General features: G+C 35.5%; 1 protein-coding gene across 2 annotated transcripts; it reads left to right on the forward strand.

The window, feature by feature from the left end:
- The first annotated feature begins 619 nt into the window (after window positions 1-619).
- On the forward strand, window positions 620-26,205 carry LOC306848030 (S-adenosylhomocysteine hydrolase-like protein 1). 2 transcript variants are annotated; one of them, XM_079382341.1, is made up of 17 exons: window positions 620-1,376; window positions 11,416-11,533; window positions 12,742-12,885; window positions 16,220-16,320; window positions 16,920-17,022; window positions 17,119-17,213; window positions 17,578-17,684; window positions 18,009-18,125; window positions 18,306-18,369; window positions 18,526-18,614; window positions 19,284-19,354; window positions 21,012-21,106; window positions 21,482-21,580; window positions 22,681-22,749; window positions 22,926-23,004; window positions 23,088-23,208; window positions 25,149-26,205. In XM_079382341.1, exons 1-17 carry the CDS (start codon window positions 1,191-1,193, stop codon window positions 25,153-25,155), a joined length of 1,665 nt encoding a protein of 554 aa, XP_079238467.1. In that variant the 5' UTR covers window positions 620-1,190; the 3' UTR covers window positions 25,156-26,205. The 2 variants fall into 2 exon arrangements, with proteins under 2 accessions (XP_079238467.1, XP_079238468.1); XM_079382342.1 differs by lacking the exon at window positions 620-1,376 and adding an exon at window positions 7,076-7,151 and having other exon boundaries at window positions 25,149-26,204.
- Window positions 26,206-26,230: the final 25 nt, after the last annotated feature.

The raw sequence follows: 26,230 nt of genomic DNA on the forward strand, positions 1-26,230 counted from the left end.
AAATTATCCTAATTCAAACAGTTCAGTGTTTTAATCTATTTAGCTGTGATTTAAATCAGATATTTCAAAGCAGTGGCTCTGAACTATGGGGCTGGGGCCCAGTAATTCTTACAATTATTTACATTTAGTTATTTGTATATATATATATATATATATATATATATAAACTTTGCTGAGAAATTATATATATATATATATATTTTTTTTTTTACAACAAATATACAAGAGTTACATATCATCTTAGGTAAGAGGAATATTGTCATGGAAAAAGAAGGCCAAAAGGTTAAGAAGCACAGTTTTAAAGGGATAGTTCACCCATAGATGAAAATTGGAACCAGAAGACTGCATAATATGGGACTTGAAGGGATAGTTTACACAAAAATGACAAAACTGCCATCCTTTACTAATCTTTATGCTGTTTCAGATTTGTATGACTTTCTTTAGAGGATTACAAAAAGAGATGTTCCCTGCACTCACCGTTTACTTTCATTGTAAGGAAAATATGCAACCTTTTGTGTCTCAAAGAAGAAAGTGAGTTTCGGAAAAAACTTGAGGGTTGAGTAAATTATATCAGGTTTTTTTTTGGTCAATTTAAATCCCATAGCAGGTCATTGTATTCGTATTTGTTTTCCGTTATCATTCCGAGTAAGTTTTAAGAGGAATAGCCTACATTTCTCAAAATATTCAACTCGGATAAGTAATGCTATATACAATTTTAATGCATTTTCTCGGGGTTAACCTCTCAAAGTCAACATTATATCGTGAATAGTAGTTGTTTTCGTTAAGAACTGTTTAAAATAAGGCGACAGATTACGGTACATGCACCGTTAAAACAATTCTCGTGCAACTTCCTCTGCGTGCAGGTGCTTGCTAAGCCCCGCCCACTGCTGATGCTGCTGCTGGCCGTCAACCGGACAGTCAAATATAATAATCTGTGGTCCACTGCGGCTCGAGTGATTTTTACATTCTTATAAACTAGCATTCGCATCCGTTTTCTATCCCCGTTCGATAGTTTGTTCCTCTCCTGCAGACGTTTTTGCGCAATCACCCCTTCCGCTTTTGAGATAGTCGGAGCTTTTGAAGTGCTCCAGCAACATAAGGACGAATCGAAAGGTTACAGTAACAGAGCTGAAGGACTATCGCGAAAAACCACCGGCAACGGCTCTGAAAGCGCGTAGATATAGATTGCCATGACAGACTGTGGCGGGGATGCAAAGCTGGAGGTGAAACAGGCCAGCAAAGAGTTTAAAGAGAGCGAAAACGTTGCCGAGAAATACTCCGCGATGACAAGCACGAAGAACAGCGACGTGAACATGAACGTCGGCGAGCTGTCCGCCGCATTCACTGCGGTCCCGACACACAAATCCATGAAAAAGGTAAGAGGGAAGTGTCTTTTTTCTAGCTAGCTGTTTATTTACATCATGTGTGTCCTGAAAACATCGCACTTGAGTTTGGGACATGTTGCTCAGTTTACTGGGATCATTAGGAAAGATTATCCCCAGTGGGAGTTGAACTAGAGGTGTGCTGGAGCCTATTAGAGTCACGTGACGCATATTTCAAGCGTTTCTTTAGTTCATTTTCTCGCCGCATCCAGTAATTTTCCCTGAGCTGCTCCGACTGTCACATCTGTCAGAGTCACCGACCTTTGTCCACTGCCGTTAACAAATTGTCAAACGCTGGAATCTAACATATAAGCTAAAGGAAATGTGGAGAAATACCTCTTAAAAAAAAAAAAATGTCTTTAGATTTTCTAGAAAGAAAAAAAAATTGACCCAGAATTGCATGTAGAACAACTGACAGTGTCAGAGCACTTCACTGCAAAGATCAAAGAGTGAAGATGCAGGATAGATAGATAGATAGATAGATAGATAGATAGATAGATAGATAGATAGATAGATAGATAGATAGATAGATAGATAGATCATTTACTCTGGAAGGAAAGATGTTCCAGTACAGATTGTGAAGTGTGTGTGTGTGTTTGTTTGTGTGAGTGTGAGTGGGTGGTAAAAGAGACACACTACTCAGCCCACTCGCTCATCGAGTTGTCAGCTGGTTATACAACAGAGCCAAGGGCTGTTCTGCTGCTTCTCTTCAGCTGCATTACACTCAGCGCCAAATCAAATTCAGTGCTAACGTTCACATTTACTCTTTAATATTTCAGAAATCGGATTTTGGATTGTGTGTATTCTTATGAATTTTTCAACAGCAACATTTTGCACTTGTGCGCTCTTGAAAAAAAAAAAGACTGCATGTGCAGTACTAAAATAAATCAATAAATTGGTGTAGGATTTACTTTAAAACAATTTTCCCTAGTATGATTCACAGAAGATTACAAAGAATTGACAAGTAACACATTCAGTTAAACATCACATTTTTAAGTAGAAAAACTGAAATCTTCTCCAATAATTTCTGAAATAATTTTTAAAGTATATAGCTACCACGCAGCATATCTCTGTTCTTTGTGTTTATCTGGTATAACAACCCTAACATAATGTGTTCACCTCACAAACTGCCTCATAAGAGCTGAAGTCTCTTGAGAAATGCTGAATAGTTTGAGTATGGCGTGCATTCATCTATTTCCCCTCTGATCTTGTGTATTCCCTCTTTTGTATGTGCTGGCAGTGCTTCCCCCTAGTAATCACAGTTTTTTATGTAATTGTATCCTTTTCTCCTCACAGTTTGAGGGTGTGAGAAAGTTTCTCTCTCTGTACCTCCGCTAGCTTTGTCCCTCTGTGAGCAGGAGGCTCTGATAACATTGTGAAAGAAAGTTGCATTGAGCTGAGAAATATGACACATGTACCGAGTCGCTCAGGAACATTTTCTCTTGTTTCTCGGACCGAGACTTGGCACGGGGCAGCGGTCCGGCCCTACCTGCTGAGAGCCCTGTGCTGACCTTGGGCTCTCCTTATTGTGATTGTTCTGTGATTGTTCAAACATTCTAGCCTGTCATTTAGTTTTAGTAGGAGATTAGTTTCTTCATCTCTTTGAATAGATCTATTCCTCTTATGTGTACTTTGACTCACAACATTTCTTTATGGTACATCCGTCATAATGAAATGACTCCTTTTGTTTCCGATTTCTTGCTTGTTATATGTAATGGACATAGTTTTGGAGATTAGATCAAATTTCCGGTAATTTTCAGGTAAGCTCTTGGTTGCACGTCCAGTTCTGCTGAATGGATGCATTGAGAGACCGATGTTCCTGCTTCAGTGCTTGAGCTGCCATTAGGGTCTCTTTACACCGAGCAGTCATCTGAGAGATCTTAGATCGCGTTTCATTTATTCATGTTAGACCTTCAGCACTTCAGAGCCCAATTATTTAATTCTCTCAAGTGGTTTGAGCAGGGCGATTATTTTTGACTTGGTTGAGCAGATTTAAACAGTGTTTCAGAAGTTTCTCAGCCAAATCATGTTAGGCCAATTCAGTTTCATCAAGTTGACTTTTGCCAAAAAATTAGGTTAAAAACTAAACAGTTGAATCAACTGTTTAATTAATCAGCCTTGTTAATGCTAAAACTCTGTCACCGTCTGGACGTCATCATTAGATTATGACACTGTGAGGTGTGTATAATATTCTACTTTTTGGTACAAAAAGTAGTTAATTTAGTGCAATTTATTATTTTTTTAAAAAACACAAGAAAATAGAATGATTAATGATAATTTATCATGTAAAATTCTGCAAAAGGTACATTTTATGCCATCAGAGTAATGGTCAAATCTTTAGTCTGCTTGTGTGTATAGTAGTAAGGCTGTCAGTCGATTAAAATTTTTAATCTAATTAATTACATGACGTGACGATTAATTAATCGAATTAATCACAAAATAATTCTGACTGTGAAAATACCCACAAGAGAACATTTAAATCTATTTCAAGTAGACATTACAAATTGTAACTTTAGAAAGAAATATTTTAATTGATTTAACATAAATTTTACTTTACATAAACATTTAGGGTACAACAGCCAAACATAAACATTTTTTGTTGGGTGAACTATTCCTTTAATGTTTTTATTATTATTAGTAGTAGTGTTAGTATTAGGCTATTTATTATATGATACTCTAAATACGAAACAAAATCTGCCAGCAGGTGGCGGTAAATGTCATTAAGGCCCCATTTAGACTAGTGCGTTTTCGTTTTAAAACGGCGTTTTAGAATGAAAACGATCAATGTTTACACTGGCATTTACACTGCGTTTCAGAAACGATCTCCGTTTACACTACACAACCGAAAACGCATGTCACATGACCATTCATGCAGGTACAACCATAGATATGTATAGGTAGATTACCTATTATTTAGATCGCAGATGGGCGATATCTTATCGTTTGTGATATAACGTTACCGATAAAAATTCTCCCCACGATAACAATGTCTTCCCACGATAATAACGATAAAGTCTATTTGTTGACAGATATTTCTGTGCACGACAGTGCCGAGCGAGGAGGAGTAAATCGCTAAATGAGGAGCTCGAGCTCCTTTTACAATCTGTAACTGTTTGGTTAGGGCTGCACAGTGCACAAAAAATTGGTCTGAATAAATGTAGTACAGTAGCACGTGTGTGATACAGTTTTGCATGTGTATGAACCTGTTTACAAACCTATTGTCCAACAAAGATATTATTTATTGATGTGCTTTTTCTCCAAATTAACTTAATAACATAGTCGAGTGTTTTAAATATTTTTTATGACCAGACGTGGTTTCATATTACAGAATGATTATATACAGTAATAAAGGCAATATCAATTAGCATTGCGTTATAAATATACTTTCCTTATAAAAATAATCAAGATTGAAGAACACGGATAAAAAATGCATTTTGTGCAATCGTATGCTTATGGACTTCAATTTTCATCAGTTAAAAGTTGTCTATCTCCGTTGTGCGTTTTAGTCAGCGATAACTGGGGCACGTTCAGGCCCAACGTTTTCCTCCAGTTTCCGGGTTGAACAACATGTTTGCTGGAAACGGTGTGCAACGGGGTTTGAGATACGTTTTCTCTTGTTTGGTGGGTGTGTCAAAAATGTCAGCCCAATCAGCAGTAACGTGTATATAAATCACGCGGTATTAAAGAGACCGATCGCTCTATAGGTCCAAGTGAAGTCATTTAATGTGTGTCCGCTGCAGCTCGGTATGCACAACAATTGAAGATATTAGAAGACAAGTTTGTCGTAAGAGTTTTATAGTAACATAGCATATCAACATGATGATGATGAATTTGAAAGTAAATGTAATTAACATCTAAATAAATTCACAAGAGCAAGTATATTGTTTGCACATGTTTATTTACATTAAAGGCAAAATAACTGAAATAATTAGAGCACAATTATAGATCTGGATTAAGTCTGTCTAAATATGTAGTAATTTTTTATTTATTTATTTAGTTTGACAGGGATATTGTACATTAATAAAAACATTCCTGTAAATGTACCAGAATTAGCCAAAGGCTATTTTTCATCCGTAGTCCCTGGACAAGATGTTACAAGTCACCCTAAAGAAAATGTGATTAAAAATACATAATAGAAAATTTAATAATTACACAATACAATAAAAATCTATTTAAACAATTTAGAATTGCAATGTCTTCTGGTCCATATCCTTTCCTCAGGACGCTAGACATTGATTAATTGAACATAAAAATACTATACATATTTATATATTTTGCTGTTGTATTGTGGAGTGACACTTTCATAAACTTTTCTATGCTCCTCTGATTATATAATGGTAAATAGACAGTTAAAACTTAAAGAAAAAGTGAGAGTAAAGACTCTATTAAAGTAAAAATCTATTTCAAATATTATTCTATTGAACTTTAATCATCAAGTGCGATGTCATCACATTTTCCACAATAATTATGCAGCACAAATATTTTCAACATCAATAATAATAATAAGATTATCTGTTAATAATATCTGATTGATAAGAAATGTTTATTGAGCAGCATATTAGAAAGAGCTCTAAAGGATCATGTGACACTGAAGAGTAATGAGTAATGACTACTAAAAATTCAGCTTTTCCAACACAGGAATAAATTTAAAAATATTTTAAAAGAAAACAATCATTTTAAATTGTAATAATATTTCACAATATTACTGTATTTTTGATCACATGGTAAGAAAAGAGACAAAAACATGAAAAAATCTTACTGAGCACCAGGTTTGAATGATAGTGTGAGATATGTATATTATTGTGGACTATAGCCCATTGGTGGGTTGCTATAACGTCTTGCGAATTATCTTAATTTGGAGGCTAATATTGATATATACAATAAACTGTCATTCATTTGATTGTTTAATATCATGCAAGCATCTTTTTAATCAATTGACAGCCCTACATTTTCACTCTTAAATCAAAAACCCAATCCTACGTGGAGTGCAGTAGAGTTCTTTGTTTTTGTTGCCAATCATCTGGAGTGTAGTGTACACTTCGTGACCTCGGCCTGGGATTAGAGACTGTGGCTGAAAGCCAGACTGGTCACATTAGGACTACAGCAGGTATTGGCAGAGTCACAGAAAACGGCTCAACAGCGTCTGCTTAACGCTTGAGCGTCTGCTGGCCTAGTACTGCCTGTCTGTTTCCACCACGATGGATCATTGTGAGCTGTAAAGCGGAACAGTCAATGAACTGGATGGATTTCTTTTTCTTCTATTTTTAGTCAGATCTCGGAATAGAGTTGACCGACGTGACCTATAGTGAATGCTTTAGGGGTTTACAGAAACATGGTTTAATTCCCTCCAGATCCCTGTTTTATTAGCCGCACTGAATGAACTCTGCAGGAGAGTCTGTTTCTGAAGGCACTGGGAGAACCAGTTGGATTAAAACACTCAGGGGCAACAAATACACCCTTCCTTTAGTACTCCTGAAACATTCTGTCACCACAAACAGACGGGCCGACGGCCCTTATGGTGGTTGCAGGGAATGTAGATTACAGAAAGAGAGGGAGAGCAAAAGTAGGCTGGCCGGGTTTGTGAGTGGTTGATTTATTGGTTCCCTTGTCACCTCCCATACCCTCATGTCCGCTGTAAGAACTCCCCCTACACCCACCCGTTTGTAAAACTACATTGGTGAAACACCAGTTGTAACAATACACAGGCACACAGGCCAGAGGCAGCCGGCACAGACAGGGACCATGAACCATGGCTATGACTTTCCCAGGGTAAGTGCCACATTACTCTCTCTTCCATCCTCTACAGGAGCACACAGCAAAAAAGAGCAGATTTTTTTTGGTGACTGGTGACTGACTGCATATATGTTTATTTACAAGTCTATATATTGAGAGACAGAACTATACTTCTGAAAAAAAAAAAATTAAATATCAATATATTAATAGAAAATGTTTTAAAAATGATTAAAAAGAAGAGAAACATAGTAGATATTTCCTTATGAATACTATATATAAATATAGTATCAAGTTCAATTATAATTTTTTTTTAAAAATGATTATATATCAATATAGTAAGTTTATAATGTTATTCAGTATTTATAAATGTTATTATGTAATGTTATATTATATTATGTTGAACTAACCCTGTGAATGACATTGTAAACATTAATAAAACAACAAAAATAATAATACAAATTTTGAAAAAAGAAGAGAGATAATTTGATTTTTCCTCATGTATAGATAGATCTACATGGTTATTTTTTCTTATGTATATATACATTCTATATTTTGAATTGACCTTAAACAGGTCCTTCTCTGTGATCAAGTCAACTGATTTGGTAGACATCACACATCAAAATAATTTAAATTAGACTCTGTGGAGTTTATTGGTATGTAGCGCACACCTCGGTCACCATCAGTGTGTCAGTACACTTAAAGAGTCTAGGACATGTCTGAAGTTCCCAGTTCTTCTCTGAATAGGAAGTTTTGAGACATTGTGTGCTGGTTTTCCAGGGACTGATTGACTAAAATAGACTTGAGAAATTATTACTCAAACATGAAGGTGAAGTCATAAGTCTGACTGCGTCATGCAGGGATATTTACATCTGCCACAGTTATACTTTGTCAGTTAAAGTCAGTTATGTCTTACATTGGACTATTCTGCTACATAACACTGGCTGGGGCAGTTAAAGTCTGGTTTAACATAATCCACAGCCTTCTGGATTATTACAGCACATCGCCAGAGTGTTAAAAAAAGAATATGGTACGATTTAATAATTTAAGTGTAATCAGCGAAATGAGCTGGAAGTGATGTTAATGCTTATAAGGCTTCATTACGGTCCATAGCTTTCTTTTCATCTCTGTCTTCCAACTGAAAAATTATACTCTGCTATTCTCTGATCAAAACTGTCCAGTTATTTCAAGCACTTTCAGTTCAAAGCTTTGCCTCGGGGTCACAATACCGCCTCACAATGGCATTTTATTATCACTCCAATTTCCTTGAAACATCAGCTGTGTGTTTTGTCAACTTCACCGGCATGTCCTACAGTTTTGTGTCCAAACATACCTAGCTCAGGACTTGGATGATGTCTGGCAAATCACAAGTTAGATAACAGATAAACCGATGGTGTTAAAACAAGCTACAGGGGGAGCTGAGCATTTTCTGGGATTGGAAAATAGATTGTTGACTGTTTTGAGTAAAGCGAAATGTGTAGTGGGTCACTGCTTATCAAACCGAAATCTGTGAAGTTAAGTATATGGAGCAGTTTTGGAAAATCTACCCAAATGAAAAGATCTCAACAGAACATTTTATATAATGCTTCAATTCAGCAAGGATGCATTAAATTGATCAAATAATTGATAATTTGTTAAATTCATAAATGTTTCTTGAGCAGCAAATCAGCATGTTAGAATGATTTCTGAAGGATCATGTGACACTGAAGACTGGAATAATAACTGGCGAAAATTCAGCTTTGCCTTCACAGGAATAATTTACATTTTAAAATATATTAAAACACAAAACAGACCTCATTGAAAAAAAAAAGTATGAACCCAAACTTAGTGTATTTAAAAAATATTAGCTACATTTTATCATTTGATACTAAAAAATATTTCAAATACATCCCCTGAGCTGTGAAAGAGCAGCTAAAAAGCTTCTTCTGGGTCTTTCCACATTGTCTATATTTCACAGTAGGAATTGTGATGGCAGCTGTGTTTTGTAAGGGTGAGGGATCCGCTGTTTTCCTTGGAAAAAGTATCGGATTCACGAGTGCTATTGAACTGTCCAGAATCCTTTCTTAAGGATTGGTAGTCATCGGATGCATTAAATTAAATATGTTGTTTTCATATACCACACAGACAGAGGTTCTGCCCGCTCTATCTGTCTATGGTGCACCTAGACAGTAAATATATTAGATGTGTGGATTATTTGACTGCTTATAACCACACACAAACACACACAAGCATAATCAGATAAAAGTCACTTGTTAAGGTCACAGGTTAGAGGTTACTTCAGCCCGAAGCATTGGGTACTTTTGTAAAGTATTTTCTTTGGTCATATCTTGCCACCTCAAAAGATGTTTAAAGCATCTGATCTCAGCTAATAATTGTGTTAAATGAGAAGAAGTAGTGATTCTGCAGTGACAGCAAGCATTTAGTTTGTTTGTGCCAGATGCAAATGTGTACTACTTGTGGCTACATATCAAACCAAGTGATTTTGTTTGTTAAAGCACAGTCATATTGCAGTTCACAATAAATCTGGGTCTGCAGATGCTTTGAAGCCGAGCCGCTGGTGATCTGTGTCTGTAGATGAGACATCTGTGTATGAAAGAAACATAAATCAGCTCTAAAAAAGGAGTGCAGAACCAGAACCCTGCTTCTGTGATTTACCTACACATCATTGTGTAAATCTAATAGTCTACCACAAAACCCATCCCAGACGCCCCGACCCTCCCATCCTCCCTTCCTTTTCAGACATATGATCACTCCTACATGACGTGTTATGTGACACAGTGATGAATCTGTCTTCATTAGGTATTTTTATACAGAAGCATTCGTCCTTCATGATAGCGTTAATGTTTCTGTCAGCCTATGTGCACTGTGAGGTTTAAACTTTCAGCTTTTATTACTTTGCTTAATCACTTTAATGACCCCATGAAATTCAAATTTAAATGAATGTAGTCCATGTGCTAGCTTTGAGATGGACTTATATGCTAATGTGCTCCCAAAAGGATTTTTTTGCTGTAAATTTTCTTCAGTAACTTTAGGAAAACATTGCCGTCAATAAATATTTGCTTGGCTATATCAAACGCTCTCTTTAATTAGATCATTAGACATGACGTTGTGGAGCCTTGAAGTCTGTTTCCTTACAAGGTAGATTTATACATAAAACACTGACTGACTGGGCAACATAAACTAAATGCTTTTGGCGAAATACGAAGAAAATAGCATTTGTTTCAGTGCTAACTTGGGTTTACTGCAGAAAATAACAGCAGTCACAATCCCCCATGTCACTTGTACTTCCATAGTGCCTTTCGCTTGTGGTCTTCATGCTATAATTTAACAGTCAGGTCAATCTGCGCTCTCCAAACAAAATCACACACAGCACACACACACAGAAAACGGCTGTACACAGTCTTCATCATCTTGCAAGCATATATCCCATGAATAATTAAAATTTTGCATTATTAAAATGACTGAAATGGAACTGAAATCCCCTGATGAGATCCGTTCCCCACATCTGTTATGTAATTGTAAAATATTTCAATACAGCAGTGAGTGGATGCTATTTCTAGTGTCCTTTTGGGCTATATTAAGACTCTACACGTTTGAAGCTGTGCTGTTCCTTAGAGGATTTTAGTGTATTTAATGTTCAGTAGTGATGTTTCAAAGGTATATTTTCATAGTTTGCTTGATTAAATTAATTACTTGAAATCCAGCCTTAAAGGAACACTCCACGTGTTTTGAAAATAGGCTCATTTTACAACTCCCCTAGAGTTAAACAGTTGAGTTTTACCGTTTTTGAATCCATTCAACCGATCTCAGGGTCTGGCGGTAGCACTTTTAGCTTAGCTTAGCATAGATCATTGACTCGGATTTGACCATTAGCATCTCGCTCAAAAATGACCAAAGAGTTTCAATAATTTTTCTATTTAAAGCTTGACTCTTTTGTAGTTACATTGTGTTCGATGACCAGAGGAAAAAGAAAAGTTGTGATTTTCTTGGCCGTTATGGCTAGGAACTATACTCTCACTCCGGCGTAAAAATAATCAAGGAACTTTGCTGCCGTACCATGGGTGCAGCAGGCGCAATGATATTACGCAGCACCTGAAAGTAGTCCCCAGCTAGGTAAACCAGATTGGTTAATATTCGAAAAACACAAATGAACGTATTTTGAATGAAACCCGAGGGGCTTCAATCCATGATTTTTATTTTTGGGTGAACTATTCCTTTAACTGCATGTAAATGTGCTGCTTACATGTTCATGTCTCTGTCTCTCCCCCATCCTCTCTTTTTCCATACCTCCATCTTACTGTAGCAGATTCAGTTTGCCAATCAAGAGGAAAAACAGGAGTTCAGCAAGTTTCCTACAAAGACTGGCCGTCGCTCCCTGTCCCGCTCCATCTCTCAGTCCTCCACGGACAGCTACAGCTCAGGTCAGACCCTCATCCACCCTCACTGGAAGCCAAGCACAGACACGTCAATATAGTTCTGTAGTACAGAAGAACAAAAACGCAAATGGTGTGAAGCATTAATTGCTTGCAGAAGCATACATTTTAGGTCTGAGACCTATTTAGTAGATAAATGGTTTTATTTTAAAGGAATAGTTCACCCAAAAATGAAACTTTGCTAAAAATGTACTTACCCTCAGGCCATGATGAGTTTTTTTCTTCATCTGAACAGATTTAGCAGTACATTACTCGCTCATCAATGGATCCTCTGCAGTAAATGGGTGCCGTCAGGATGAGAATCTAAACAGCTGATAAAAACATCACAATAACCCACAAGTAATCCACATGACTCCTGTCCATCAGTTAATATCTTGTGAAGTGAAAAGCTATGTTTGTAAGAAATGAGTCCATCATTAAAAATTTCACTTTAAATTGTAAATATGAGTGAAAATGTTGACTCTGAATCAGGAGAGAAATATGCAATCAGGCATAGTTTACAAGCGAAAACAAGTGTTGTTATGGATTATGGACTATTTTACCCAAAAGTAACAAGTAAAAGTGTTTTTTTAAAAACTACCATGCACACTTTTCACTTCACAAGACATTAATCGATGTTCTGGAGTTGTGTGGAGTAATTTTAGATTATTGTGATGTTTTTATCAGCTGTTTGAACTCTTGTTATGACTGCACCCATTCAATGCAGAGGATCCGTTGATGACCAAGTGATTTAATGTAAACCCATTTTAGATGTAAACCCATCTACATCTTGGATGGCCTGAGGGTGAGTGCATTTTCATTTTTGGATGAACTATTCCTGTAAGTTCATTGCAGAAACTATGTGTCAACAAGAAAATCATCGTGGCCCAAAATTGCATATTTCTTGTTTATGCTAGTTTTGTGTGTTGTGTAATATAATCCTGGGTCAGCTTGAAGCGAGAACTACAGACTTTTGGTAACATTGGCACTGGATCACACAAATTCACATTCCTAAATCACTCCTAATACGAACAAAAGTGAGGGATAAACATTCCTACATGTTTGTGACTGCAGACCAACACCCCCCATCCCCAAACAGCAGACTGCTGAAACAGAATTGCAAAATAATTTCTTAAGATCAGAAGAAGGTTTTTTTCTCTATTGCAAAAGTGAATAAATGGTTAACTTCACTAAAATGTGCATCTGTGCTCTTGTAGCGGCCTCATACACTGACAGTTCAGATGATGAGACTTCTCCTCGTGAGAAAAGCCAGGTCAACTCAAAGGGCAGCAGCGACTTCTGCGTCAAGAACATCAAGCAGGCTGAGTTTGGACGGCGGGAGATCGAGATCGCTGAGCAAGGTTAGGAGACTCACCTTTTATGCTTAGTACTCTGTAACTGGTTATATTCACACTTGTGCTTAGTGGGAACTTTCTCGTTGCTGTTTGATAGGTCAAGATGGTTTGTGTACATAACAATTACAGCATTGATTCTCAACTGGGTTGTCATGTTTTGTCAAGTTTTGATAATTAATTTTATTGGTTTAGTAAAGAATTGTTGACTCAGGACATCTGTTGAACACCAATGTAGGTGTGTGTTAGTGCTGTCAAATGAACAAGGTTTGGTAACAATTGCTGCTGTCAGGAACAGTCATTGTTCTCCATTTAATTGAATGGTTTCATGTTTTTAACTGGGTTAAGATCTCAGTGCCAGCTATACAATACATATATACTTAAAGGAATAGTTCGCTCAAAAATGAAAAGCATATCATCATTTAGTTATATATGTCTATATGACTTTCTTCTGCAGAACACAAAACCAGACATTTCAAACAGTTTTTGAATGTCAGTAAAAAGAATGGGAAATAAGTCTCCTAAAGCAATAGCTTTGTTTTAAAAAGATAGAAATGTACAACTCACCGACTCAATGATCCTGCAATAATCGGTGAATAAGAACAAAGCTACTTGGAATATTGTGCATGATTCATATAGACCATTTTAGTGATGCTTTTGTGTTCTTTTTGGAAGCTTGAAAACTTCAGTCTACCGTAAGTTCTGTCATGAAACTCTGCACAGACAATAGGTTCTTCTAACTCAGTCTGATATAATCACATCATTATTCACATGGCGCAGCTAATTGGTTTCTTTTGACATCAGCAGCCAATGAGCTTGCTGCTGAACATTCAAATACTTAGCTAGTGGTTGCTGTAGCTGTAGCAGCATGCTTCAGAATCCCTCCACCTTCCCCAGCTCCACCTGTATAGATCTGCTATGGGGTAATTTCATATATGTTATGTGTGCAGCAGAAGTATTTCCTACATGCTCACAGCAGCATGTCTTTGGATGTATTGGCAGTAGTCTCAGTGTAGAAAATCTATTCTTCCAAGACCAAACACATCAACATTGCCATATTACCATGCTAAAGTCTCCGAGAGTTGTCATCATGACAGAACTGTATTTGCATTGAGTCTTCAGAATCTTAAAATTTACTCAAGAAACATTATAATTATAAAGGCTAAAGTTTTTTGTATTTGAGGAGCAGAGAAGAGTGTCTTAGTATTGCATTTGTTAAGTCACAGCCAAATAGCTCATGCGAAGTGCTGAATCTTTTATAACATGATACTTTGGCCAAATAACAGAAAAAATGAGCGCACACATAGCGACAGAAAACTGAATGACCTGCAAGTTCATGAAAAGTACTGCCTTTGATGTGGCGGTAATGACGGGAAAAAAACATTCACTGGTCAAATGCTTGAATTTAATTTTAGTGAAATGTTAATAATATGATTAATGTAGCCAGGCCTATACTTATGGTAACACTATGCAATAAGATTTCATTAATGTTAGCTAACATGAGCATACAATGAACAATGCATTTATTACTGTATTTATTCATCTTCGTTAATGTTAATGAAAATATAGTCATTCATTTGTAGTTCATGTTAGTTCAGTGCATTAACTAATGTTAATAAACACTACTGTTGATTTGACAGTTTTTCTCAGTCACTTTGGTGCATTTCTTGAATCATCCTTAATATTTGCAAAGAAGCATGTGCATTTCTCAAAACAATTTGTACAAACAGCACCACACAATGGATTACCTGCAAAAGCCTGTAACTTACTCAAAATGTTTAGTTCATCTCTCAAAAGTAAGTATTAATGTCAATGAACATATCAGTGCCATCAGAATGAAAAGTCCTTGTGTCATTGTTAAAAAAAAGATAGTCAAAATGCTTAGTCATGTCATCAATATAACAGCAATCTGTTAGTATTACCTGAAATAAACTATGGCAACAGTTTGGATGACAGTCACTGTATTGAAATGCAGAAGGCTGCGCTTCTTAATGCCATATATACATTTCAAAAGTACTAATTTACACATTATTGTATGTGGGATATTGATTGAAAGAGAATGGATAGGATTCATAGTTACACTTTTACTAGTGATCTGACAAAAAAAATTACAATGTCATTATGACATATGGGCCCAAAGGCAAAAATACAAAATTAGAAAGGCAAACAGACAGAGCTTTGCTTTTGCATGCAGCACTGTATGAGGAATTTCAGAGAACTGGTTTATCATTGGTTGATCTACATTCTCTTCATTAGTGAAAGTCAAGATTCACCTGCACAATCCATGGCAAATTTACAAAAAGACTAGTAGAAATATGTAGAAAATATGCTTGACAGTTTATGACAACTAAATCAACCATTTTGCATTTAATGATTTATACAATAAACTAATGACTTGATGTTTTGGAGGGTAACTACATAATATATTTTAAGCAACATAACATGTAGGAAACCGCAGACTCAAGTACATAATCAATTGCATTATGGTACCAAAGCAAACACAAATTGTTCAAAAGAATGGGAAACTGCTTTTATGATATGCACACAAGTGACTAGATGATGTGGAGGTTGAACAAGTAGTTTTGAGAATTTCATTTTTGATCTGAGAAATGCACCAAAGCGACTGAGAAAAACTGTAATAATGCATTAGTAAATGTTGAAATTAACATTATTAAATGCTGCAGAAGTATTGTTCATTCTTTTTTTATGTTAACTACACTAGTTAACTAATGAACCTTATTGTGAAGCGTTACCATTTATATAAATGTATCTGTATACAATAAAGCCACAATACCAGCTACCAATAGGAGGTTTCCAGCTGACAACCAAAATGTTTGAATGTCACAATAAAAGGTGAATCCAGCCCTGTATCAATACAGTATATCAATTACACTTGATACTGATTTTTGTTGCCAAATTGGTTTGGAACAGTTGTTGATTAACCTGAACAATTAAATTGAACTATTATGCCTGTCTATCTGCTTGACTGACAGTTGTATTGATCACTGAGAAAGCACTGACTTGGTATGATGGTTGAATATAAAAATAGCTTAGATGTAGTAAACTACTTTTGCCAAGTTGCTGTAGCTTAGAGTAACTGTTAGTTTACCTCACTACATTTTCCAAGGAGCTTGCCCAACACGGCATGAGTGTTAGCAAATGCTAACATGAGTTTAATTTGTGGCTGAACTATTCTTTTAAATGTTTCCCCATTTTTCATGCAACAAGACTTTTGTCTGTGATTTCCAGGACTTGGTTTGAACTCTGTTTCAGACTCTATACTCTGCCTTCCATAATAAAAGAAGTTGTCTCATCTCCAAACTTGTCTCTATCACGTCCACAGATATGTCTGCACTCATTTCCCTGAGGAAGCGAGCCCAGGGGGAGAAACCCCTCGCTGGGGCTAAAGTGGTTGGATGCACTCACATCACTGCACAGACTGCAGTAGGTTCTCCTCAGGGCTTCACTAATTCAAACACACACTTCTTCTTCTGTTCTATATTGTTTATTGTTCTATATTGTCTACTCCCTATAGGTATGTATCGTTAGGAGTTCAGTGTTGTTCACTGTTAACTAAAACTATTCTAAATATTTGTATTAATTAAAAAAAGCTGAAATAAAAATATAGATAAATATTACATTAAAACTTAAATAAAAAAAACTTAAAAGGAGATGTTGCCTTGACAAGCACTAAAGTTACTACATAAGAGCATAGCAAAATGACTAAAACAAACACTAAACATAAAATTTAAAATGAAAACTGAAAATATTAAAATAAAAGTGAGTTCAACATATAAATAAATACTATAAAATTATATGAATAATACTAAAATACCCTGTACCAGCTTTGTCGCTATTAAAAGACCCAGCTAATTAAAAAAAAAAATTAAAAAGTACCTTAGTTACTTTTAGTACAACAGATTTTTTATTTTCATATAAATAAATCACAGTGCTCACAATGTGTATTTGCTTACGTGTGTTCATATCTTAGTATGAATAAATGTAAATACACACTTTGTTACTCTTAGTTTGCTTTCTTTCAGGTCTTGATCGAGACACTTGTGGCACTGGGTGCTCAGTGCCGCTGGACCGCCTGTAACATTTACTCCACTCAGAATGAAGTGGCCGCAGCTTTGGCAGAGAGCGGTAAACAGTCCACCTTACTGTTGTCTGAACTACCAATTCCAACCTGGTTTGATTTGCCCATATACTCATTTTTTATTTATTTTGTGCCCTTTAAAGGTGTTTCGGTTTTTGCCTGGAAAGGTGAATCAGAAGATGACTTCTGGTGGTGCATTGATCGCTGTGTCAACATGGAAGGCTGGCAGGCAAACATGGTATAATGTTCTGCGCTTAATATCTAGTGATATTAAAAGAGCTGAAGCATTGGGCAGTGTCTGTTTACACTGAGTGCACATAAGCCACCTTGTTGGCAAAGATTAATTTCACTAACTTTACCCAACATTTACCCATTGTACAAGCTGCATATTATGTCTGTTTACACTTTATGTGAATAGCATAATTCTATTGCGTACTTAGTGTTGCTGTTTACACACATCAACCACTATTTATAATATTTAGCACACTGCTTCTGTTAAACTTCATTTGCCGCTGGCAAATCAGTATTTATTTAATCTTCAAAACAATTATGAGGATTTTTGTATGTTTGCAGACTAGTAATCATGATACATTTTCTCACAGATCCTAGATGATGGGGGCGATCTGACCCACTGGGTGTATAAGAAGTATCCCAGTGTCTTTAAGAAAGTACGTGGGATCGTGGAGGAGAGCGTTACAGGTGTACACAGGTAAGGGAGAACTGTAGGACAATTCATTTAATTTAGTTAAATTTTGTTTTGTTTTTAAATGCATAATTCAGTGTTTGCAAGTTGCTTTGGATAAACGCATCTGCCAAGGGCCTAAAATTTTATTTTATTTTATTTTTATTATATGTATTTTGTTATCCACACCAATGACCTAACGTTATTTATTTATGTATATTCCATTATTAATCTTTATATGATTAAAATAATGAGATTAATCACAACTGTATATTTTAATGAATTGACAACCCTACTGAACAACATATTTATGTTTAAATCAAATGTGTCTGTTTTTATTCATTCTGTTAGGCTGTACCAACTCTCCAAAGCTGGCAAGCTTTGCGTCCCCGCTATGAATGTCAATGATTCTGTCACCAAGCAGAAGTTTGATAACCTGTACTGCTGCAGGGAGTCCATCTTGGACGGGTAAGACACCTGCAATGCTGAGATATTCTTTTTTTAATATATATAAATATATATATATATATATACATATATATATATATATATATATATATAGTATATCTTCTCTGACCTCTTACCAAGCATGAATAAAGGTTATCTAAGGAAGAGTATAATCACAGTTGACTTCCTCTTTCTCCTTAGTCTGAAAAGAACAACAGATGTGATGTTTGGTGGGAAGCAGGTGGTGGTTTGTGGTTATGGAGAGGTCAGTCAACATCTGCTTTTTGGCAAAATGCTCCAAAGATAATCTGCATAATGCAAAAAAAAATCTCTAAATTGCCAGACCTTATTTACTACAAGCACAGACATTTTAAGAACATTTCTGTGTTTTATTTTCATTCTTGTATTGATTCCGGTGTAGGTGGGAAAAGGTTGTTGTTCAGCTCTGAAAGCGCTTGGAGCCATTGTGTGTGTGACAGAGATTGACCCTATTTGTGCTCTTCAAGCTTGGTAAGATAAACACACCCACAAAAATGAGCTAAATTTAAATCAAACACCATGTGCACTATATTAGTATTAATTCATATTTTGAATTGGCTTTAATTTTTTAATTTTTAGTTTAGGTTTTAGAAATTTAGTTGTGATTTTGCCATTTTTTTATGTTCTCATTTGAGACCATCTGATTGGATAAAAAATCTTTGTAGTGGAAGATGAGTCATCAATATTATGGCCTAATTTCCTTGAAGAGAGACTGTACCTTTTAAATCCGTTTTGTAATCTTTTCTAAGATTTCATATAGACTAAAAAATTAAATATAAATAAAAAACTTAAAAAAAACCTTAAATGCACAATTAATAAGTTAATTAAATATCACCAACTTTTTATATTTATTGCCATTATATTTAAAAAATAAATAAATATCAAGTTATAAAGTTTGCTTAGAAAAGCAGTTTTGTAGCAAACTATTTGTGTAAACTAGTCTCTCAGAGTTAACTGTAGTCCCACAAATAATATAAGCTCCCCATATTAGCCAAACACATGGCCGTGGGAAGTATTTACACAGGAAGTCTGTGAACAAGCTGAAGTGCTTATTTATCAAGAATATTTAAACACGTTTTCCCTCACTGTCTGTGTAAAGACCTGAGATACCAGTTCAATTTGTTTTTATCTCCCTCATAGTATGGATGGCTTCAGAGTGGTGAAGCTAAACGAGGTGGTTCGCCAAATGGACATGGTTATCACCTGCACGGGTACGTCTGGTTACAGTTGGCTCGCTTCCACTTTCAAATCCATTTCCTCTGTTCCATGCGGCTCTTATCAGCACAACACATCCTCCCAGATGCCCTTGCATTGAGTTGCTGTGAAACGGTTCGCCTTTTGACAGCTGTAGTAGTCTGTAGTCTGGGAAAAATTATAATTGCTCCGCAAGAGATAAAGGATTTGTGTAAAAACATAGTAAAGATCTGTTGAGGTTTAGATGAGTGCTGTATGCTCTCTGCTTGTCAAAGGCACAGCTTTATATAAAATTTAAGTTTATTTATTAATAAATGTATTCATTTGAAATGTAATATAAAATTATTATTATTATTAATTTCATGGAACGATGTTTTTAAATATGTTTTTGTACCTTATTTGTTATTTTTTCTTAAGAGTTCAACAGTTCACATCCACTTCTTTAGTAGTCTAGTTCCAGAAGTATAAGTCGCATTTATATTTCCCCCGGCCCAAAGGGATTTTTAACAAGTCATTGTTAAAGAGGTAACAGCCAGCTTTGAGGTGAATAACAACTTTACAAACTTTCCTTTAAAGCAAACTAATATTTGAAAATCAGGCAAAAAGAAAAAGGTAAAACATTAAGATGCATTAAAGACTATGTGCTTTAATTCCTTTAAGCATTTAGAATGATATAATCAAATTAAGAATGATGGATAAATATATAAGAATAAATGACTCTAAAATTCATAAATGCAAATATATAGAAATGCAGATATTTAAAGGGATAGTTCACCCAAAAATGAAAATTCTGTCATTAATTACTAACTCTCATGCCGTTCCAAACCCACAAGACCTACATTCATATTCAGAACACAAATTAAGGTATTTTCGATTAAATCCGAGAGCTTTCTGATCCTGTATAGACAGCAAGGGCACTACCACATTCAAGGCCTAGAGAGGTAGTAAGGACATCATTAAAAAGTCAAAAATAATGACAGGGAAGAGAAGAAATTGTTGAATAAAGTCGTTATTTTTGTTTTCTTTGCGCACAAAAAATATTCTTGTATCTTCATAAAATTATGGGTGAACTATGTCACATGGACTATTTTAATGATGTCCTTACTAACTTTCTGGGTTTTGAATGTTTCAGTTGCGTTGCTCTGTGCCGGGTCAGAAAGCTCTCGGAATTTATCAAAAATATCTTAATTTGTGTTCTGAAGATGATCAAAGGTTTTATGGGTTTGGAACGACATGAAGGTGAGTAATTGTGAACTTTCATTTTGAGAGTGTAGGGAAATTGACTTGTTAATGTCATAAAGTGCTCTTTCGGCATGATTTGCTTGTTGTGATTCTCAGATTGGTGGAAAGCTTACTTTGCAGAATCAGGAGTAATGTAGTTTTTCAACAGGAATTTCACATGATTATTTAAAAAATGGTTAGCAGCTTGAACATAAGCATGAACCATCAATCTAGTAGTCAAATTGAATCTCTCAGTAGGTCTGTCTTTAATTTTTAAAATAAAGTTATTGTCAAAAATATGTTGCCCTATGAAAAAAATAGATTTTTACTTCTGGAACTTAATATTGTCATTTTATTAAGAAACATTAAGACAAATTATAATTAGTATGCACAAATAATGTGTATTGAGGTTTCCTGTAGATTCCTGAAGAAATGCCTCTAATATTTCTACAGGGAACAAAAATGTTGTGACCAGGGAGCACTTGGATCGAATGAAGAACGGCTGTATTGTCTGTAATATGGGCCATTCTAACACTGAGATTGATGTGGTGAGTGAGTCTCAATCTTCCCTCACATACATATTTAACTGTTGAAAATATTTTGTGTTATTTATGAGGAGGTTCCATTTGCCCCTGCTGTAGTGTACTTTATTAGTGAATGTAGTCCAGGGAAATCATTTTTTTACGTCAGCACCTGTAGATGTTCCATGAGCAGCAGAGACACTTAATCAACCTGAAAGCCTCTTAGCGGCATGTTTCTGACAACAAAGTGAAGTGGGCTGATGGTGTTCATAGGGAATGCTTATGTGTGTGTGTGTGTGTGTGTGTTGTAGCTTTGAAGGTTTATCAGTCTGTACTGGACAGAAGTGAAAGCGAGTGTTAGTTTGTGTGCGCTCATATGTGTCTGTTGTTTCTCTGTTCCAGGCGAGTCTGAGGACTCCAGAGCTCACCTGGGAGAGGGTGCGCTCACAGGTCGACCACGTCATCTGGCCTGACGGGAAACGCGTGATTTTACTGGCAGAGGTCTTTCCTTCTCTTTTTTTCATGAATGAGTGCCAATGATATGACGGATGGACTCTACTTTTTATGCAACAGTAAACAAATTTGTCATATTTGTATGGCAGTCGGAGTTTAAGACTGCTTAATGTTATTTAGACACAAAGAATCAAAACCGTGCAGGATGTGTCCTGAACAAGTCAAAACTAGCAAGTTGTTAGGCACAATACAATGAAGAATTCAGTTGTTTTACTGTTATAGAGCAATGCCAATAATGCAATAATACACGTGTGTTCATAAATGTTAAAAAATTAAATACACATAGTCAAATAATATATATAGTTTATATAATAATAACAACATTCACAAGTTTGGTGCCAGTAAGATTTTTTTAAAGAAATCAGTATTTATATTCAGCAGTGATGCATTACATTAATCAAAAGTGACTCTTTTTTTTAACGAAAATATTAAGCAGCAGTACTGTTTTCAACAGTGTTAATAAGAAGTGTTTTTTGAGTGACAAATCAGCATTAAATTATTAAAATGATTTTTGAAGGATCATGTGACACTGAAAAACTGATCCTGGAGTAATGGCTGATGAAAATTCTGCTTTGCCATCAAAGGAATTTTAAATTACATTCACATAAAAAATTAATAATATTTCACAATATTACTGTTTTTACAGTAATTTTGATCAAATAAATGCCATTTTGGTGAGCACTAGAGATTTAAAAACATTTTAAAAAATCCTCCTGTGCCTAAACTTTTGAACAGGAGTATATATTTTTATAAAATATAATATAAGTCTATTAGTTTTCCTTTTTAACGCAGCTTATGCACTTGATGCTATGTATTGGCATGTTTTGGTTTGCATCAGAGTTCCAAATAAAAAGATGAAAATAATCAAATAAAAATAAGGATTTAATTCTTAATGCTAAAAAGGTATTAACGTGGTTATTTAATATCAAAAACATTTTCTTCTATCAATCAAACTCATATTTTTTTTTTGTGAAAAAATAATATATTGTGATTTATGAAAAGCCTTGGTTTTCGCTAATAGAGCTTTGTCCTTTGTGTGCTCTCCTGGTGGATCACAGTAAATCTGTTATTTGTGTGCTGTTTTTCAGGGCCGGCTCTTAAACCTGAGCTGCTCAACAGTCCCCTCATTTGTGCTATCAATCACAGCCACAACCCAGGTAATTTAACCTGTCATGATTTGAGTTTTAGCTGAAGTGCGTCTATACCCTTTGTACAGATGACATTTTATCCAGTTATGTTAGTGGTTCTGAGTGCTGCTGCACAGCTGTATGATTATTATGCCTGATTTACCATCTCTAATCGCAGGCTGTTGTGCTCTTTATCTTAATGATAGGCTTTGGCCCTGATAGAGCTGTATAATGCACCAGAAGGTCGCTACAAACAGGATGTCTACCTGCTTCCTAAGAAGATGGGTAAGAACCAATCACTACTGCAACTCAAATAAAGCAGTTATGTGCATTAACTGTGATAAATCATGTATGTGCATGTGTTTCAGATGAATATGTGGCCAGCTTGCACCTACCCAATTTCGATGCTCATCTTACAGAGCTGTCAGATGAACAGGCCAAATATATGGGCCTGAATAAGAACGGACCCTTTAAACCAAATTACTACAGGTATGAGAGAGGCTTTAAAACACCTCATATTGATTATGACTGATAGTTTATGTACAATGTACACATTTGAACTGTTATGTAGTGTGATAAAGAAAGTCTAGTGTTCCTATTTTAGGACAACTTCTCTTCAAATACCCAAGAATAAGATGTTTGGTCACTTACTACCCTCTGCTGGTTGTCAATGAAAGACTCATTTAAAAAATAAAATACAATAATGATAATGAAAATAAACAATTATTATTTGAGCTTTTCAGCATAACACTGACTACTGTTGAAAATTTTGAGCACAGTAAGATTTTAAGAAAGAAGTCTATTATGCTCACTAAGCCTGCATTTATTTGATCAAAAATACAGTAAAAACAGTAATATTGTGAAATATTATTAGGCTACAGTTTAAATAAACTGTTTTAGTTTTTAATATATTTTAAAATGAAATTTATTCCTGTGATGACCAAGCTGAATTTTCAGCAACCATTACTCCAGTCTTTAGTGTCACATGTTCCTTCAGAAATCATTCTTATATGCTGGTGTGGTACTCAAAGAATATTTCTTATTAATAAATATTGAAAACAGATGTGCCATTTAATTTCTGTGGCAACTGTGAAACATTTTTTCAGGATTCTTTGATTAATAGAAAGTTTGAAATCTTTGGTAACATTATTATGTCTTTACTGTCATATTGATTAATTTAAAAGTGTCATATGATGCTATTTTAAAGATCATTATTTTATGTATTTGGTGTAACAGAATATGTTGACATGCTTTATTGTTCAAAAAAACACATTATTTTTCAAATACTGTACATTATTGTAAGTCCACTATGCCCCGCCTCACTCAAACATGTCCTTTCTACAAAGCCCCTCCTTCCAACAAGTGCAGTCTGCTCTGATTGGCCAACTGACCCAGTGCATTGTGATTGGCCGATCACCATAAGCACGCGTCAGAAATATAACGCCCCTTACCATAATCGCGAGCTTGAGCTTTCAAGTTAGTTTTATCAGTTCAAGCCCGAAAGGGAAACAGAGTCAGACACATTGATGATGCTCATATGTATTTGCAGTACACAAGCCGCGGTTAAGACGATTTCTGACGGGCTGTACACTCCGCTGTGATGTGACCTGTTCCCCTCACACAAACACACTCACACACACACACACGATGCGTTATGTGCACAATTCCGCATTTGAACAGTCAATAGCAAATACTTGAACTATTAACAAAACATACAGTTGATTCAGAATCGCCAGATTGTCAAAGCAAAGTCGGAATTGACCCTTTTTTTTTAGAAATAGACTTCGTGCATATCCAGCTTTGTACTCTACTAGGTTCACGAAACTGTTGTCCATAAAATGTGTTGCACAAATTCGAACATCTGGGTTGTGCTGTTGTGTTGTAAACAAATCTTAACCAATGATTCTTAATTACATCTACTTTCAGAAGGCCAAATAAAGTGCTTTTGCTTTCGCATAGAAACACACAGCGTCTCCCAGTCATGGCTTCATCAACACTACTGCAGTTACTGAAACCACACCTTCTTTCTTTGCTTGAACCTTTGGGCGGCATTACACAAATATTTCCACATCGTGATGTAGACATGTGGGGGCGTGTTTGAACGAGCCGTTTTAGGGGGGCGTGGACAAGTCTTAACTATTATAAAGAATATCTCTTTGGGTTTGAGACTTTACTCTTTGCAACTTTAGGGATCTCATCTGTGCACGAACAGCTTGTAACACTCCAAAGAGAAAGGAAAACTTGAAATCGCATCATATGACCCCTTTAATGGATCCTTACCGAATACAAAAATCATACAGACACCAAATTTTTGAATAGTAGTGTAACTCATAATAATCAATGAAAAACAAACAATTTCATATTATGAACATTCTTCATACCAGAACTGTTATGACAAAAATAAAAAATTTCTGTTGTTCTACTTGCAGATATTAGTGTGACTGGATGGATTCAGCCTTCATCAAAGATGGAGAGACCTGCATTAACCAGTGAAGCAAGAGATTTATTTTCTATTAATGTACATTTCTTAAAATGAAACTTGATTTTACTGAATCTTATTCTTATTTAATAGTGTTACTAATGTCCAGTGACAAAATATACATTCATGTCACGTTTAGGCTTATGTGTATTGTTAGAGTTCATGTATTATAGCATTTGTTGTAAATCATCTTTTAACCGAAAGTATGAAAAGGACCACTGTCTATGGCTCTAAAAATGTGCCAAATATTGGTTATAGTTACTGATCAAATAAGATAATTGATAATTATTACTATGCTTTGTTTTTTCATGGGTATTCTATTCACGCAAGGTTACGTTACACTCAATCGTTCATGACCAAAAAATGGTCTTTGTGGCTTTTTAATATAAAAATGTTAGACTCAGCATAATATTCCTGATTTATCGCTCTTGCACAAGAAAATATAAAAGCTTTTTTTGAATGAATGTACTGTGTATTACTGCTAAAAGCTAGAGTGTTCTGGCAATATGATACACACCACTGTGTGCAGAAACTTCCGTAACCCAGCAGCACATGCTGCTAAATATATCCCGCTTGGGGGATTTTATGAATTGTGTCACCAATAGGGACTCTTTTCCCTTTCACGTTCTCACAGACTTCCATCATCTCTGTGGCCTTTTACAAATTCTTCTAAAATAACGTAGACAATTATAAGTTATTTAGGGCAATCGTAGATGCAAATAAATGTAACCACAGTTGAAATTAGATTTTGGGATATTCTGTGATACTTTTTCAGAATATTGGCCCCCAACATACCCACACATAGCTGGCTAGACTCAGCAAGAAGCACACATATCTTGATCACCATCTCTAAGGGACTGCAAATGTCTTAAGCAAATATCACTGTGAATGCTGTCATTTGAATATTTGCCTCATCTGCACTTTGTGATTTACCTTTGCATACATCATTTGTCAGATGTGTGATGTCATCGAATCCCTGCATTAAAGATCTTGCTGTCACAATATGCATTTTGACTCATATTTATGCTTTTA

This window comes from Barbus barbus (assembly GCF_936440315.1).
Source record: "Barbus barbus genome assembly, chromosome: 28".
In the NCBI taxonomy this organism is placed as follows: Eukaryota; Metazoa; Chordata; class Actinopteri; order Cypriniformes; family Cyprinidae; genus Barbus; species Barbus barbus.